Genomic DNA, 18827 nt, shown 5'->3' with positions numbered 1-18827 from the left:
GTGAATTCATCAGGGAGCGAGCTAATGAAGGTTTCTTTCTGGCTTCTTACAGCTAGGGATTCACGGTTATGCCTTTGCGATCACAAATAATGGATATATCCTCACGCATCCAGAACTCAGACCACTGGTAAGAAATACTTCCGTGTTTTCTCCTTTTCTCCTTTTCAAGGATTTTCTTCAGTTCTACAGTGATGACCCTGTGCGACAGCTTTAGCTTGGGAAGCTCAATGCATAGTATTCAGCTTGTAAGAGCTGACATGTTCTGGCACGTGATGTATAATGTAGGGTAAATATATTTGCTATCGTTTCCTTATGTATAAATCCATACATTCCTATATGCATTTATTTACTGATTCCACATCTGCCAGTGTCTGGAAAATGTTTTCACTCTGCGTAAGCCATCACAATGGGTGTCTTTATAGAACTCCAGCCCAAGGCCCATTTATTGAAAGTTATATTTGATACAACGAATTAGACCCAGGATCCCTGGAAATTCATTACGATCGGATTTGCCCCCAAATTACATTGCTAAGCTCAGGGCCTCCTGCGTCGAATGTGTTCAACAATGCCTTTTTGTTAATTAAAGCAGCTGAGATTTTTCTCTGCTTGCTGCCTAAGCTGTGTCCAGCAACACTGTTTGGTGACTAGGTGTAGAAGCCATTTTCTTTCAGCGTTGCTTTCACCCTCTGAAGTGAGCGGGGTCAGACGGGACAGCCCGTGGTGTCCCTGCCCTCCCACCCCCCCTGCGGGAGGGGCTGCCTGGAGCACTGTGTGTGGGAGGATTCTGACCGGTGGCAGGGCTGGTCCATAGGAGGCGCGGGCCCGTCGACAGCATCCCTGCGGGCTCCGGCGGGGCATGTGCAGTGAAGCCTAGTGGCTCCTGTCCTTGGACTAGTTGCAGTGTGTTGACAAAAAGGGAACCCTTTGGTTTTGTGAATGTGTTAGCTAATTTTAAAGGAAGTATAAACATTGAAGAGTAATATAGTAAAGTCTGTTTTTCATAGTTAAGAAAGTGTAGGTGGTTTGTCTATGCACACACACACTCTCACACACCCACACACACGCTCACAGCTCACTCTCACACACATTCATACATGCTCATGCACTCATACACATACCCAGCCACCCCACATGTTTCTCCCTTTTGTCAAAATTAGAAATAGCGACAGGGCCTGCTGTGCAAATGTTTATTGGCAGGGCATCGTGGGGGCCCGTTTGCTTCTCACTTGGGTCATTGTTTAGAAAGAGCTCATGTCTGAGCTCCGTCATCAACCAACTTTACCCCAGTTGCCCTGGTATTAATGTCAGCACGTGGATCCCATATGCATGCTTCAAGATGGGATGTATGGCAACATTTGATTTCGATGATCTTTTTATCAGAAAAGGATTGAGTAGCTGGTTAGTTAATTCCACATGCAACTCAGAATTATTGAAAAGTCTGATTGAAAGAGCTCCTACTCAAGTCTAAAAACCTACTTAGAAGTCTGAAAATCTCAGCACATTGCCCATTTGCAAGCCTCCCAGATGGGGCCGTCTGGTGGGGGTGGCAGGCATTCCACGTCTGGTGTGTCTGAGTGTAGAATTCTAGTGCTTATTTAATCCAGGTTGGGTGGAGCAGACTGCATGGAACCATCAGGCCTGGATGGAACCCCTGCTAGCAGATGCCTGGGCTCCCTCCTTTTCAGCTTTCAAAAAGGAATGGTGTCCAGAAGTCACCGGGTGCCTGTGCCCTCTCACCAGCTGCCATCAGTACTGTTGACTTACAGCGTCTTTGCAGACTTTTCTATCTCCTTGTCATGCAGCAGATGGTCTGTTTGCAGGTAGTCCACCCGACGCACTTTGCAGAGCCGAGGCCACTGACAGGGCAGGGAAAGGCCCTGATAGGCAGGCGGCCCCGTCACACCGGTCACCCAAGACAGGGCAGATGCTCACAGGCAGGCCTCTCCTCCTCACTGTGGGGACACTGCGCTCAGCAGTGATGGCCTGGACCCGTTCCCGCAGGTGGGGGTGCCCAGGCAAGCGCCCCGGCGTCTCGTGCGCAAGAATGCATCCCAGATGAGCCACTCAGCAGTTTCTCCATAAGAAGAACGTAAGGAAAGGCCAGGCCGTGGAGCCATCTGTCCCGTGTGTCTGTCTCTCACCCTGAAGCCGTGAGATATTCAGAAGAGGTTTGGAGTGATGCCAGATATTGATAATTATATGAACTGACCCTTCTGAATCTGATCGATACACGGATGTTCACTTTGCGTTGAGTCTCGCATTTTCCTCCTGGAAAGAAGCAGCAACGTAGAAGGAATCCATGTCAGCCGCAAGCGGTTTCCCCTGGCTCTGGACGAATCTCACAGCCTCTCTGAGCAGCATTTTCTCTCGTAATCCTGCCATAACCGTAGTGTATAGACTACAGTAAATGAGAGAGTGCAAGCAAAGAGCCTGGGGACAAAGCGGTCCCCAGGATATCGGGGGACAGTGGTGGTTACACCGGCACCCTGTTTGTGTCTTACGGGCTCTGTCTGTGGTCAGCTGTTGTGAAGGTTGGGGGGTGCATGGCGGTTGTGAGAGCTTAGGTGGGCCTAAAGAACACTTCGATTATTCAGTTGGTTATCATTTTTAATGATGATCTTTGGCGAAGGACTGTGCGCGCGCGCGCACACACACACACACACACACACACACACACACACCCTCTGTTTCTCGACTAACTCTAGTCTAGAGGACAGGCAGACAGCAGTTACAGAAGCAGAAAGCTCATCCCCTCCTCATCCTCACCACCAGTCCATTCAGCGCATAGTAGGGACTCAGGAATGAGTGAATGAAGGGCTCCTCCCAAGCCGCTGTCTTCATTTGCACGGATTTTGGATCTTTCTGGAAAATGTAGCTTCTGAGTTTCCCCTGGAGCCCCGGGTCTGCCCCAGACACTGATGCGCGCCCCTGGTGGGGAAACCCTCATGCACGGCTTGGGACAGCAGGCCGCTAGCAGCTTCCCTGGCAAACTCAGGCCGCGAGTCCTTGTTCAGACCCGACTCGCCTCCCCCTCAGCCCCGCTGTACGATCGAACCCTTATTACAAATGGACGCGCCGCTCAGTTCTGGCCAAGGATGCCAGGTTAGCACGGTGGGTGTGAGCATGGGGCTGTGGCCAGCGCGGGGGGATGGAGCAAGCTCACTTAAAGTAGCTCGGAACACCTGCATCTGCCGCTGGGCCTGCGTCTGCCCCTGCAGCCGGAGGAAAGGAGTGGGTTTCTCTGAAGCACAATACCAATATTTTTCTAATTTGCCCAATAAAATCTTTCCCCCAAACTTAATGTTTGGCTTGATTTTATCCAGTATTTTCTTTAATCTTGTATGATTTGAGTGTGAATCACGAAGGGTCTCCAAACGCAGCTCAGAGGTAGGAGTGTTACTCAGCAGACTCACTTTGGTGTAATTGGCCCAACTGCGAATGTGATCCTTCCCCGTGATAACGGGCGCTCCCTGGTCTTTCTCCAAGTGCTCTTGACCCACTGCATCCTCGTGACTTCCGGGGGACCAGGTGATGCCCAGTCAGCATCTCCCTGGCGCTGGGTGGGCTGGGCGTGCTGGGTCCTGGGTGCCATGTGGCTGTCTTCCAGGCTGAGGTGGGGCCCCGCCTGGGCTCTGCATGAAGGATGGGGCAACACAGCAGGAGGGATTCAAGTTAGACCTTGAGGAGTACTTCTGAAGTGGTTCTTAGACATCCGAGAATTTTTTCTTGATCTTTACCACTCCCTGGCATTCAGGTTAAAAATACTTCCAACTATAGTCACTGTTTAGATTTAGTTTCCTTGGGTTCTGTTTTTCCCACGTCTTTGAGCTTTGTGGATTTTTCCTTAAAGTGTGGAGCCCTGAATATATCTCTTTTCTATCATGCCCGACGGAGACTGAGCAATGAGACTGGGGGCGGGGCCGCCCTGGACACAGTCTGATTCGTGTTGAGGCTTTGGTGACCCATCTGCCTCTCTGTTTTTAGAAGAAAGGGCCGTCTGAGTTGGTTCGCCTCCCCGAGGAGGCCTGGAATGTGGGCCTGGTCGAACCACCAGCGAAGTGCAAACAAGGCCCCCTTCCAGCAGCCCAGCACAGGCAGACCCCGCAGAGGGCCCGGGGCAGGCCACATCTGGGCTCGTTGCCACGAGGACCACGCTGGCCTCCCCCAAAGCTGTCTCACAAAGCTTTGTATCTGCAGGCCCCGGAGATGGGGAAGGATGCTGGGGGGGTCCTCTTCTGGATGAAAATATGCCAGTCGCACGGGCCCCTGTGTGGGTGGTGGGTGAGATGGGAGGTGGGAATGATGGAGAGAAACCTTCATTCCTTCCTTCCACGTTTGCTGGCCTCACAGCTCCAGCTATTTCCACAGTGCGGGTGCATTCCCAAACCATGCAGATATCTTAAACCAAACTATGTACCTCAGGCCCCTGGGTGGGAGCGTCCACCACGTGCGGCAGGCCCAAGCTGTCAGGTTACCTGGCACCAAGATGCTTCCTGTGGTGCCATCCAACTCAGGTTAACTCTTTAACAAGCCCAAGCTTTGAAGGTGACTATCGCCTTCCTAAGCTATTACAGAACCTTCCCGCTCCCTCTGGAATTGTTGCCTCTCCGGTCTGGTTTCTGTCTGATGTCACCAGTCCTTCCCTTGTGTCACTCCTGGACTGTCCCCATCCCACACTGGACATTGATCCTGCCTCACTGTTCTCACGCACACCTGGGCAGTCAGTCTTTCTGCGCCATTTGGTGTTGCACGTGGGCTGTCGTGACCTTGCAGAAGGCCATTGAGTACATGGATTGCTGGGGAAACATGCTAATAAATGTCAATATTTTTATACCGCAGTCCTCTGCTGTGGAATTAAGTAGACGTTCCTATGAACACATGTAAATATAGGTTAAATGGTAGTAGACAGTATATATCAAACACCACTTTAAATAGGGGCTTTAAAGGTGGGGGCAAGGTTAAAATCCTTGTCAAAGTCCAACTGACTTAGCTCAAGCAGTGGGCCATGTGAAGAGGGTGACTAATTCCAAAATATGTGGATGTGAAATTTAGCTGTGATCTTTATGTCATTATGCAGATCCTCAATTATGCTTGCTTCCATCCCAACACAGCTAATAGTGTCTTTTCCATATAATCATTGAACCAGGAATGCCCCAATTCAGGCTCCTTCATTTCTTCCTATCCACACCTATTTGAGGCAAATGCTAAGAATCCTTTTTAGGTCAACAGGTAGGGCCTCCACTGGTGGCTTTTCCATGCCCCACACTCATGCCGCCCACCCTCATGTCCTATGGACCTGGCCTTAAAACATGCCCCAAACCCTCCCGCCTCTCTCCATCACTATCCCCAGTCAGGCCACTGTCCTGTCTCTCCTGGGGGCCTGCAGCCCCTTTCAGCTCCTCCCCAGCACCCCGGTCCCAGCACTATTCCCTGGACGCATCAGATGTCACTCAGATCATGTGGCTTCTCATGGCATTTAGAATAAAGCCTGAGCTCGTGGCAGTGACCCCAGCACCGGCTCTTCCTGGCCCCTCCTTGCCCCCCTGCAGAGCCTGTGGGCCACCTTGGGTACCCTCGTGCTCTCCCACCCTCTGTCCAGTCCTCAGAAACCACAGGCTCTGTGTTACTCCAGTTCCTCCCCATCCCTGGGATCTCGTCCCAGGCGCTCCCAGATACAGACGGCTTGTTCTTACCCTCCCTGCCTCGATCGAGGTCACCCCTGCCCCCAGAGCAGAGCCATGCTCCTCTCCATCTCCCCCCCACCGATCGCATCCCCTGCTGTTTCCTTGGGTCATGGACCACGTCAGGGACACACAGATGTGTTCCGCTTCGACCCCACCGTCACTGGGATCTTGCTGCTGCACAGAGCGGCTAGTCAGTAAATACTGATCGAATGACTGAGGATATTTGAACAATGCTGACGACCCCAGGCCTGGGTACCACTTCCTACCACAAGGAGCCACACATTAGCTCATCAAGCGTTTATTGAGCCCTTCCCATGCCAGGGACAGACATTAAAGCACATGCGGCTGGTCAGTCCCTCCTCTTTCTTCGCTCCCTCTGGCCTGCCTGCCAGCACTCAGCAGGTGACCCTTAGCCCTGTGCTAGCTCACACACACACACACACACACACGCACGCACGCACGCACACATGCAGGTAGCAGGAGCTCTCTGCCCACAGGAAGCTCACCACACGGAGCAAGGGTTCCTGACAGCCAGAGGTGCCAAGAAGAGCTATGGGCTCACCGGGAAGCGCCGGCTTCTCTAGGTGAGGTGTGCCTTGAGATGCCGGGGGAGGTGACGTGTACACTGCCTGTATCCACAGTCTGCTCTAGGGGACATTTCTTCCGGTGGTGCCACACACTGCCGTGCTCAGGCCTAACCAGGCACCTGGCGTCCCTGTCGCTGGTCTCAGAACCATGCATTCTTCTGGCCCCAGCCTGTCTGGGGGTATGGACTGGAGGCCTAGCATCATTTACAAACCTTCCTCTGGTTCCCAAATGCTGGAATCCCGTGCCTGCCTGCCCGCCCTCCACTCAGGCTGCTGCTGAACTGAACGAGACTGTCCAGTAGGTGGCGCCCGGGCACCGCCGTGCGCCGGTCCCCACTGGGTGGCGTCCCTGCCATCCTCAGAACAGAGCCCAGGCGACAGCGGGCCTGGTCTGAATCCATCCCATTTGGTTTAGAAGAATTAGCGGATGCTTAGTAAGTGTATCTGCTCAGAGGAGTGTGTTCCTCAGAGAAAAAATAAGCAAGAGTATGTGACCCCCACGTAGGGAGCCTGTTCTTTTTGAAATACATCATTTGGCAAAAGTGGAAACAGAGCCTTGCGTGCTTTCCTCTTGGTGGAATTGTTGAGGGCGCTGTAAGGGTCCTGGTGTGGGCCCTTGGGGGGAGCACCGCAGCCCTCCGCGGGGAATGCTGACACTTCATGCTTAAGCCAGTGACCGGGTGCCTGGATTCCTGCCGGCTGGGAGCTCGCTCTGGTCTGCAAACCTCAAGAACTCAGCAGCCTGCGGGTCCCCAAGTTCTGTGGTCGGGTGTGTGTGCTCGGACACGTAGGGCTCAGGTGGGGCTTAGCAGGTAGGGACAGGCAGTAATGATGCCACTGCCACTTAGGGTGTTAGGAAGCAGGCTCTGTTGAATGGCTGAGCCCCGAGGGAGGGGGGCCTTCCCCGGGCGGTGATTGTGGAGACTGGTCCAGGCGGAGAGAACAGAAGCGGGGTCAGAGTGTACGTTCTGCCCCAGGTCCTCTGGGCTGGTTGCCCCCAGTCTAAAGCCGCATCAGCGTCCATCCCTCCGTGGCTTTCTCTCTGGGTTCCTGTAACTGCTTCTTCCTCTGTCTGTCCTTTCATGCTGAGTGGCAGAAGAGGTCCCCACTGCTCCTAGCTTGAGGGTAGCACCCCATTTCTGGTGATTTCCTCCACCCTGCCCACACTGTTACAGTAGCCTCTTTATTAAACCTTCCTTAATTAGCCGGCTTGACGATGCCATGTGCTTCCTGCTGGGTCCCTGACGGACACCAGGGTAGGTATAGATGGAGAGTTTGTTTCCTAAGTCAGGACTGTACCAAAAAAGAACGAGAAACAAGAAAGGAAAGAAAGAAGAATGGAAGGAAAGGGAAGGGAAGGTGGGAGGGAGAAAAGGAAAGAACAAGAGATTCTCTGTCAGATCATTCATTCATTCATTCATATCAATTCATTTATTTATTTATCTCCCAGTGTAGTTGGAGCAGAGAGCCTGCATATACCCTTCCAGTAAATTCCTCTTTTGCTCAAGTGATTAAGATGTGGTGTCCGTTGCTTACGACCAGGGCAGCCTGGCCGTGAACTCCCTGCTGCTGTGGCCCTGACCTGTGCTCTCAGGGGGTTCCCGGTCTGCCTACTCTGCCCTGCACACCCAGAACGTCCCTCAGCCCTGCTTCAGCCCCGCACCCGAAGAGGTCTCCCCCCCCGTCCCACCAGGCTTCCTGCGCAGGCCTTCGAGTCTGTGCTCTGTGCTACATTAAAGAAGCATCTTGAAACCTCTGCCCCTCACTGTGCTGCTAGCCACCTGGAGACACTGAGCAGATGGTATTCTGTTCACCCTTGATATACAGGGTGTGGTGAGGTCCTGGCTCAGGCTGTGGAGTGACAAATAAATGGGGAGAGGAGACCCATGAATAGGAAACTGATGACATGGTACAGGACTAGGCACCAGGGTGAAAATACTGACAAACAGCAGAATGTATAGAAGGACTTGGTGTCTAGTTGTGGAAGGGGAGGCTGGAGAAGACTGCACGAGCTGGTTTGCCGCCCGCGACCTTGAGTCCACGGTTTGTTTTCCAGTCCAGTGCAGTTGGGAGCAGCAGAGGGCCCTTCAGACACCTGGATTCCAAACTGCTCATTCTTGTGCTGCTGGGGCCCCCGCGCCACCCCTGCTCCTCCAGCTCCCGCCCCCTCCATCCCTCCACCCTTCCTTGCATCATCTCTCACGTGCGAGGGCCCCTAGGAGATGCTGGGATCTAGTGATAAAACAACACAGGCCTAATTCCCCATTCATTGAGTGTTTGCAGCCTCACAGAGAAGATACTCTTTTAAAGTTCACAAGTAAGCAAATAAAGAAAAAGTATACACGTTTTTGGATAGAGTCTCCAAAGGACACAGGGATCTGAGGAAAGAAAGAGCGGGGGAGGCACCCCCCCCCCCTGGCTGGGTGGTCAGGGAGAGCCTGTCTCTGGGATAGTGTTGCCAGCTGAGCCCCGAGGGAGGGGGGCCATCCCCGGGCGGTGATTGTCGAGACTGGTCCAGGCAGAGAGAACAGCGTTTGCAAAGCCCCTGCGGCCTGGGGAGTTCCGTTCATCATGTCTGGCATATTTGGCGGGTGTAGGGCAGACTTCCGAAGGACAAGGGTGGGTGACTGGAGTTGTACCGATAGATTCCCACTGGGATGGGCTTCAAGAAGCACTTGCTGTGGAAGCCTTTCCCGGGCCCCTCAGCGCTCGCCGTTTGTACAGTGCCAGCCTGGCCCGCGGCTGCTGCCCCTGCGTGAAGACCTTGTCTGCCTCTGGAGCGCCCCCCCTCCTGGGGCCTGCAGCAGGCCAGGCGAGCTGGGACTCAGCCCCGCTCCCCGAAACCCGGTGAGCGCTCCTGCCTTGAGGTGGGGTATGGCGGGTGCCTGCTCATCACCGGCTCCTAGGGCCCCCGGGGCACGCAGCTCCGGATGCGCACAGGGCTAGCGTGCTTCACGATGCACCTCGTGTTGGCTGCCTGCCGCCTCTGGGTCCCTTTGCCACATCCCTGCAGGTATTTCCTGGGAACCCCTCCCAAGTAAAAACCTTGCCCTTGAATCCTGGTCTCAGGGTCGGCTTGAGAGAAAGGTCAGGCCAAGACACCAGCGGACTGATATTTCTCTTCAATATCAGTGAATTTCTCTATGTGCCCAGACTAGACCTTCCAGTGCAGATTTACGTGTACTGCCCAGCCCTGTATGTTAACCTGAGGACACCAGGCATGTGTTCTCCTCTATCTCAGTTCCCTGCATGTGCCTTTACCTCATGCCAGCCTGCTTGGAGAATCCACGTTTGCACTTAGAAGTACCAGGGAGTGTGGGCCTTATGCTGCTAGTGATCAAGCGTAGGCACTTGCAGGCAATTTCGTGTACAGGTAGCCTTCTCTGCTGCTTTTTTGTTTGGCAAAAGGGTTTGATGAGAACAAAGCTTTCGTTTTCACTGGACACTGTCTGACCTTTGTTTCACTAGATTAATTTCATATCTGGAGTGCCTCATCTTGGATGATGAATTAGCAATAAAAAGCCCATCAAAATGTAATTACATGCAATGTGTTGAATAATGATCTCTTAAAAATTCCTATAGATTTGTCTGCACCTCCTTCCCCCCGTGGGGGAGGGAGCGTCAGCCGCTAGCTACTAGCCTGACTCAGGAATGCAAACCCCAGTCATACTGTGAGTCTGAGATGGGAAAGCTGGCTTCTATCATTGCCCAGTGTCATCTCATTGATCAATTGCTTTCTTCCATGTGATGCACATCTTTATATAATTTAAAGGACCATCTCAATGGGGGTAGAAATGCACAGGAAGTGGAAGCTCAAGGCAGAGTGAAACCCTCCCCTCCTCCATCTGCAGCAGCTGCCTGGGGAAGAGAGTTATTAATTAAAATGTTAACCGCCCAGACCAGAGCAGGCAGACGGGCCTGGAGAACACCGGGAAGCAAGCATGAAAGGTTTCGTAAGTGTAAATTCCAGCAAACTTTGTTCCCCCTTAAAATAGGAGAGAAGAGCCATCTGCATCTAAGAGGAGACTCGGGTCTGCTAGAGTGAGGTCACCTTCTCCAGGCAGCAGGCTTGCTCCTCTCCGGAGGGGTGGACGCGGGCTGGGAGAAAACCCCCAAGGCTGGGCTTCCATCTTCCCAGGAGGCCTGTAAAGCTTACAGCTGGGGTGACAGCACAATATTCAAATGATTCCAACAGTGTCGATGCCCACGCTCATTTGAATAACTAAAGAATTCAATCATGAATGCCAGTGATTATTGCTCTGGGGAGTTTACGTTTTAGAAAGACAGTGCATCTGAATCCCCACGAGAGCATTAAATTGCTATCTAATTAGCAGTCCCAAATTATATATATTTAAAAGATAATTAAAGGTTTGAAGGCTGTTGGAATCACTGGTGTTACATTTAAATGAATCACTAGAAATTGGTTAGTAATGTATGGCGTTTTCTTTTATTTCTTGCTTCCCTCTTTGAAGTTCAGTAGACCCAGCCTCACGGGGTTAAGTCTGGTAGCGGCTGTAAGATAAAGGCAGATGTTTTTAGTTATTGCAGCCCAAGCCTCCAAATAATTATAAGCAGCTGTCATTTTTACATAATCCTAAATGATAAGACCCAAAGAATGCAAATAAAAAGGTTGAGACCATGGGCTTTTTGGCACAATAGTTTAATCCCCGCCACACCCCCTGCACTGACCATTGCATGCACTTCACTGAGGCGGTGCCTGAACCTATACCCCTGGCTCAACTTTCACGACTATGTGACAGGCGCATTTGTGAACATGCCCCCCAGGTGCCGTTTCCACGCTCAGTAAACTCGGGATGTGGAAGCAAGGGAGCAGCGTGGCCGAGCCGGGGAGGGCTTTTGTCACAAGTTCTTCTCCTCCTCGTTTGCCCCTCTCTGCTCAGGGCAGGGAATGCCCTTGTCCTTGCCCCAGTGACCCTCTCCAGTAGGTGGCACGATAGAAAGCCAGCCAATGGCTGGTGTTTCTCTGGCCTATTGCATTTCACAGGATTGAGTATTTGTATGCAGCCGCTGGCCAGGGCCAGAAATCCCAGATGACATGCTGGCCTGCCGGCCTCACCCCAGGAAGCTCTGGGTTTGAGTCTGAAATTGATGCTCTCTGTGCCCGTGTTTCTCTCAACTGGCAGGACCACCTGGGGACCAAGTGGAGGGGGCAGTTAGCAGAGCCATGATGGCTTCTCCCATTTGGACTCAATGACAATAAAACCAAAACCTAACCGACGAAGGCACATAATTCATTCCAGTTAGAGCCGAGGTCAGACGCTGTCAGAGGCAAGTTCGGAACATCACCTAGAATGAAGGTGCATGTGCACACACTCATACACACACATACACATACATGTGCACACACTCATACACACATATATACACATACACTCATATGCATGTACACATACATGCATGTACTCACACTCATACATACATATATACACATACACTCATACACATGTCCACATACATGCATGTACTCACACTCATGCACACATATATATGCATACACTCATACACATGTACACATACATGCATGTACTCACACTCATACACACATATATACACATACACTCATATACATGTCCACATACATGCATGTACTCACACTCATACACATATATGCATACACTCATATACATACACATATACTCATACACATGTATACACCCATACACACATACACTCACACACATGTATACACACTTATACATACACTCATAAACACACATATACACTCATATATGCACACACACACACACTTCCTCCAAAGCAATTCAAAATCCCAAAGACCCCTCTCCTAAGGAATGTTCAAGGAAGATTTAAATTACAACAGGGACCCTGTGTAGCAGAAATGTTCCCAAAGAGAAAGCATTGCCCGGTGAACTGAGCTTAATTTCTGGGGATGGAAAGGATGAACAGCTGAAAGAGGAGAAAAATACAATGGAGAGTTTATCTGGACCATTTAGAAATTGGCAGGCACCAAGGTACCATTACCTCTCCTCTGTGCAGAAACACAGGGAGTTCAGAAATGTGTCCTGGGTATTAGAATCAGCAACATATCCCATTTCCCCAGATGCCTGTCCTTCCACAAAGCCTCCGCTGGGGTTCCTAAGTTTCTAGCCTCACTGCAGGAGGAGAGCGGGGTGGCTGGGACGGGTGGAGGCAGTTACCTGACCCCCAGCTCTGCAGCAGGTTTGAGGGTAATACAGGTCAGACAGCCCTTAAATGAAGCCTATTTCATCTAGGTTCAAATTCAAGTGTGAATAGTACATTTGCATGTGTTTGATGGAACAATTCCTTTGAGAGTTATTCATTTGAAACCTAAGTGTGGTCAGTGTGGAATTAAAGGCCCCCTTGCTGCCAGCCCCTTCCTGTGCCCTCGCAGGACGTGTCTCAGGCAGGCAGCCTCAGTCCCGCTGATAGCTTTCTGCACGGGGCAGAGCAGCCTCTGAGGCCAGATGTCTGGGGTTGGCCTCAGCTGCATGACCTTAGACAGATTACTCAACCTGTCTGGCCTCAGCTTCCAGTCCTGAAAAAGGAGGACACAAATAGTGCCTACTGCATGCCACTGTCTGAGGGTGAAACAAGTGCATGTTCACGAAATGCCTAGAACAGACCCGGCACATGGTCAGTGCTGTCCAGGTGCTTATGAGTGAATATACATCCCAGCGGGTCATTTGTTCTGTTCACTCATTCGTCAGCTATTCACGGAGAACCTGTTCATTGCCAGGCAATCTCGGGGGCACTGCAGGTTCAATCTGGACAAGAAGTAGCCTCTTTCCCCAAACCACCTGGGACCCAGTGAGGGAGGCAGGTGCATGAAGGTGTAGTGAGTGTGGGTGCAAACCGGCACAGGAGGGAGAGGAGAGCCCTGCACAGGCCTCCGGGGTGGGGGTTGGGGGGCTGATGTCTGCACCCAGTCCGTAGGGGTTACTTGACTCTGAGTTGGGGTTGGAAACAGCTGGAGTGGTGTGTGCAGAGGCCTGAAGGCAAGAACGACAATGACATTTGTAGCAAGCCGGCTTAGTCTGGCCGGAACGTACAGTGAGACGCAGGAAATGGCGAGAGAGGCCGGAGCAGTGAGCAGAGGCAGCCATGGGGCCTTGTGGCTCCTGGGACTTCAGGCATCCTCCTGCAGGGCACGCAGTGGGGTGACCCGATTGTGGGCAGGAGTCCCCACCCGCCCGCTGGGCCCTGGGCAGTGGATTAGAGGCACAGAGTCCACACAGGGGGGCTGAGGAGACACCCACCCTCACCAAGGGGAGAAGATCGCAGTGGCTGACGCCAAGTTGTTGGCTAGAGGAAGGAGAGATGTGATTCGATTTCAAGGGACACTCAGAGGGTAGAAGTCGGGTGAGCACTGGCTGCCCGGCCTGGCCCACGGGCCTCTCTCTGCCTTTATTGACTGTTGTGGCCTCTGCCCACATCTCCATGATCACACACACGGCCCGGAAGACCCAGTCAGCCTTGCAGGGGCCTGTGGTTTTCCTCTGAGTCACGAGTGACATTCAGAAGTCTCCCGGGCTTCTTCGGACCAGCCTGCCTCCAGAAACAGTCTTTAAAAGATACATCAGTATATGTGAGAATCACACATTCACACACACACAAAAATTCAAGATGAAACGTTTTACTGGGTCACCAGTCCAGTGGAGCTGGGTGGACCGACGGTGGAGGAGAAGATCCCGTCCGGTTTGGCGGTCAGGACGCGGTTAGAGCAGAGAGCTGATGAAAACAGTCATGTGCATGTTTACGCCGCAAAGCCCGTGAGCTCGGAGAGATCCGAGGGTGGACAACCTGCTGTTCTCAGATGTCCCTGAGGCAGAACAGCTCCCCCCGCCCCTCCCCCCAGGGAGAAGGGAGAGGCTCCAACTGGGAGGATCAGAGAAACTTTTACACACTGCAAAGGTGGATCCCTTTGTGTTGAATTCTCCTTCCTAAGTATCTCTGAAAATTTTAGCAGAAAGAGAGAAACAAAGCCTCCGCTGGGGTTCCTAAGTTTAAGCCATCATGCCAAGCATCTCCCTAAATAAAATCACACGCGCAGAGACACACTCACATACACATGCGTGATGAAGGCTCGGCTGCTGGATGTAGGTTGATGCTCTTTCACGCATCACCCAGAGTCAAAGGTAATCACAGGCAGCTTGGAAGGGAGGAAGATTCCTTTTGCTCGTTTCTGCGTCCCTCGTTTACTTCACTCACAGATCCATTGCCAGCTCTCTGCCCTTTGTGTCATTTAGCACAAAAACCTTGATGTTGAGAGATCTCTCTGTTCTGACCACCACCCCTCCGAGCTGTGATGCTGAGACGAGAATCCTCTCCCCAGTGGCCGAGGCGGGAGAGGCGCCGGGAACGGAGGAGACAGGCTGGGACGGGGCTGTGTTAACCGCAGCAGGAAGGCCACGGCACAGGGAGGTGCCTTGCGGTAAGGGGCCCCCGCCAAGCAGCCTCTGTAGACTGTCTCGGGTACACGGGCAGCACCGGGTGATGCTGTTTGCTTACTTCACTTGAGCGAATGAGAAAATACACTGTCCCCACAGTTCTAAAGCAGATCCATTTGCGGTGCCTCACCGTGCCACGTGTTCGAAACTGCCTGATGGGTTTCACATACCTGAGTCTTTGAATGTCACTAACTGCTCACAGGAATAATGCAAATAATGCACCGTACGTGCAAACAAAAAGAGTCACTTGTCAACTGTAGGACATACTCTCAAATCACAGAGGCGTCCTTTGTACGCTGGATGTCCTCTCCTAATGACTCAGGACCCGGTGGCATCTGAAACCTCCAAATGAAATCGGCTTTGGAGTATGGCGCATGTCTGTGCTCCAGAACGGGTGCGACTCTGCTTGAGACTTTGATTCTGAAGGCTGCCATCAGGGCGGGTGTGTCCAGTGCGCTAACCTAGAGTAGCTGTCTCCCAGGGCATCCTTCTGCACGCAGGGCCCTGTACTTCCTTCTCTGCGGACAGGCAACCTTCCCTCAGCATCGCAGCGCCCCACAAGTGGGCAGCCTGGAGACACGACTCCCGCCCTGAGCTAGCGCCCCTGTCCGTGTCCCTCTGCTGGCCCCAAAAGTTCCTCCTGCCCCAACCACTCAGCACAATTTTCATTTTTATGACTGGCTTGCTATTACAAGGCACCCTGGCTCTTGGAGGATGAGAATGTAAATCCCACTGTGGTGTAGTAAGCCACAATTGACCTACAAACACGGTGGCGGGGCCGGACCACCTCCTGCCCACACAGGGCATGTGACTCACAGTGACTCAGAGGACACTGGCTAAGATAGAGGTCATGTGCGTTTTCAAAGCAGCCTGTTAATGGTTGTTTTTAAAAAAAAAAAAAAATACCAAAGGTGTTTTAGTTTTCCAGTGATCAAAAGGATTTTGTGATCACACTAAGAGCACAGTAGGACTTTTCATCTTTGAGAGCTTATTCATTAATAAGAACACAGTACCGTTTAGAAAAAGGTAGAGGTTTGCTATCTCAACATGCCCTTCTGCCTCTCGCCCACCTCCAGGCTGCGCCCCATGCCCTCTGGAATATCTGGGCTTCTCATCTTGCCGTGAGCACGAAGGTTTCCATCTCCAAATCAGGCTCCTCAGAATTTCCCTCCTGGCATAACGTCTATGTCATGTGGTCACAGGTCTTCTCTAGAAATGCCTGGGATGCTGTGGGGGTCACACAACCCAAGGGGCCAGCACAGTTTTGACAGAAATGCTGGCGGTGATGGCATCATCAGGCGCTGCAAGGCCTCTCCGAAGCCGAGTTGGATGGTGGTTCCTGCGCTTTGCACGCGTCCGGTATTGTATACGGGGCACGCAGCTTGATAATTGGCAGTTGTTCCTAATTCAAACCAGATTCTTGTGTCCCTGGCCATCCAGGGCAAGTTTCACAGTGGCCTGAATGGAACTGGCCATTAACAGAGGTATGAATGACTGGTGGGATTTGACTTCCAAAGTGGTTCTACAGCCACTAATACGCCTACTACAAGCAGTCTGATGAGTAGTTACCGTCTGAGCTGAGGGCCTGAGCTGCAAGCAGACCACCTCCAGGGAGGCTGGGCAGCGGACAGCAAGCGCCGGAGGCTCAGCAACCAGGCACCGTGGGTTGAATCTCAATTCCATGCCCAGTAGCCGAGTCACCGAGGGACCTACACCCCTCAAGCTCTGCATTCCCCCATCTGTGGAGCCAGGAGTCTTCCTCCCTCGGGGTCTAGGGTTGTGAGAATTCAAGGAGATAGGGACCTCGCTCAGCACGGCGCCTGGCACAGGAGCGCTGACTTCCTGAAGCGTGGTAGGAGGTGAGGGGCAGCTGCCCGTGGAAAAAAATTGCCTTTTTTTTTTTTTTTTTTTGGCTCAAGGCTGTCACTTGGAAAGCAGAACAGATTGGTTGCTACGTTTTATAAATTCCTTGCTGGAGAAACAATGAATTTAGAAAACTGAAAACAGTAACTGCTTTAAAGTACCTTTGCAACTCTTTTCTGTGGGAAAGATAGGAGAATATGGGCGGTAACCCCGGCCTTGTGGGAGGGAGGCAACATTGTTTTCATGCACTTCTCATTATTTTTCTAATTTCCTACACTGAGTAGCTGTTACTTGGTTACTCGGGGGGAGACCCTATAGCCAGGAGACTGGTGGCTGATGTGGCCACTGGCATTCCCTGTCCCACCCTCCTCTGAGGCTGGGCTGCTGCGTTAGAGATCTTGGTTTGCACCTGGTAGGGGAAGAGGCCGTCACTGTCCCACAGGCCCACCCGGCCACGGGACCGGGGCCTTGTCTGAGGCCCTTCCCTTTGCCTGGGGAGGAGTGGGCCGCCAAGCCAGGCTGATCTGCCTGTTTAAAGGGATAGAGGTATTAATAAACTGTCTTACTGGTAAGAACCATTTTATCCTGTGAACATACTCTTGAGGGATGAGCTCGGTGAGGTGGGGGTTGCTACATCTCAAAAGTCAGGGACGGCATCGGCAGTTATTCTTTCTGGCATCTTCTCAAGACCTGTTCATCAGGACCTTGTCTGTGCTCAACCAGGTTTGTCCCCATTTGCTTCTCGCTGCAGCCCTGTGAGCTGAATGCTATTACCTCCGTCCTACAGATAGATGAGCAATTCCGGGCTCAGAAAAGGGCACGCCGGCCCTGGAGCACGCGGCCTGCAGGTGGAGACCTGGTCAGGGCCTGCATCTGGCTCTTGGGCCGGCGTTTAATGCTCTCCTAGCGGGTCTGACTGAACCATGATCTGCAAGTGGAGGGCGGGGGTGTCCGCAGACAATTTTTCCATGCTGTCCCACGGCTCACTTGGGCCTGGCTCAGGGCCTGATAAATATTCAGTGTCCAACAGCATTTTAGGATATGTGCAGAACAAACGAGCGAATCGGAATGAACAGACGGGGGAATGAAGGAATGGGGTGCCCAGTAGCTGTTAGGCCCTCCTCTCTTCCCACGGAGGAGATATGTGCCTCCTTTCCTTCTGGAATGGCCACATCGGCCTCCATGATAGAAGGCGACTCAGGGCCTCTCGAGGTGGGGATGGTGTTCACCAGCTGAGGACTGGGGCTGCCTCTAGAGAGAAACATCTGCCAGACAATGACTGGCTCGCAGACCGTGGCCACACCCTGCTCCAGATGGCATGGGCTTTGGACAAGGTTTCTTCCTCTGCAGCCGCGGGCCTCCCAGCCCCATCTCCTTCCTTCCTGCTGGTGATGTGGAGCGGCACGTACCGTTTATCAATTATTAGCACACACAGTATTTGTTTCACAGAAGCTGCATGGATGTATGTGGCCGATTTCCTCTGGCCATTTCCAAGAGAACAGAAAAACCAAAGGCAATTTTGTTCTTGTCAAACCAACATGGACGTGGGTGGCCATCGCCTTAGCCCATCCCGTTATCCTTCCAAGGTCAGTATAAGGTGATGCAAAAGGCACTCACATCCCGGCAATTTCAAATGCTGCCAGGAAGGTCCCAGCACTTAGGGCATGCCCCCGGATGGTCCCAGCTTGCTGCTCAGATGGGTGCCCTCTGTGTCCTCTCCTCCCCTGGCCACAGGCTGGTTTGTGTGTTCACCACATCTGGCCTTTATTTGAGACTCCACCTCAAAGTATTTCATAGCACAGAATATCTTTCCTTATTAAATTCTCCCCCACATATTTTTTTCATAAAGCAGGCACCAAAAACTACAAACCTACCCGTGGCTCTCAAAGTATCTGTTTATAAACCTTTGGAAACCGTTTGCAATTCGTTAATCACATTTTCAAAGGAAGTTACAGTTTATAGATACACTAACAAATGCCATATCCGATGCCTCAGCCCCAGTAACGAGATCCGCACGCAGGGGAAGAGGGAGTGGGGCTGGTGGACCTGGGATTTGTCCCTGGCCACATCCCCAAGAGAGGGGAGATCCGGCCTGGCAGTCGGAGCTCCGAGGGGGTACTTTTTTCGGTCACTCTCTTACACTGTGGCCACAAAGATGTCCTCCTGGGTGAAAGCAGGCGTGGGGACCAGTTGTGCCCAAACACAGCAGTCTATCCTGATGAGCAGCAAGCTATTTTGCAAAT

The 18827-nt window shown here is 52.2% G+C and overlaps 1 protein-coding gene across 1 annotated transcript in view; it reads left to right on the top strand.

The window, feature by feature from the left end:
- The window catches only part of CACNA2D3 (calcium voltage-gated channel auxiliary subunit alpha2delta 3), a 717352-nt gene that overhangs the window by 544533 nt on the left and 153992 nt on the right, over positions 1-18827 (top strand). The window contains exon 17 of the mRNA XM_036878109.2: positions 53-127. Within this exon, the coding sequence (XP_036734004.2) occupies positions 53-127 (75 nt within the window). The remainder of the gene's footprint in view (positions 1-52; positions 128-18827) is intronic.

The sequence above is a fragment of the Manis pentadactyla genome, chromosome 1 (assembly GCF_030020395.1).
Source record: "Manis pentadactyla isolate mManPen7 chromosome 1, mManPen7.hap1, whole genome shotgun sequence".
NCBI lineage: Eukaryota > Metazoa > Chordata > Mammalia > Pholidota > Manidae > Manis > Manis pentadactyla.
This window is presented reverse-complemented; position numbering and strand designations above follow the sequence as displayed.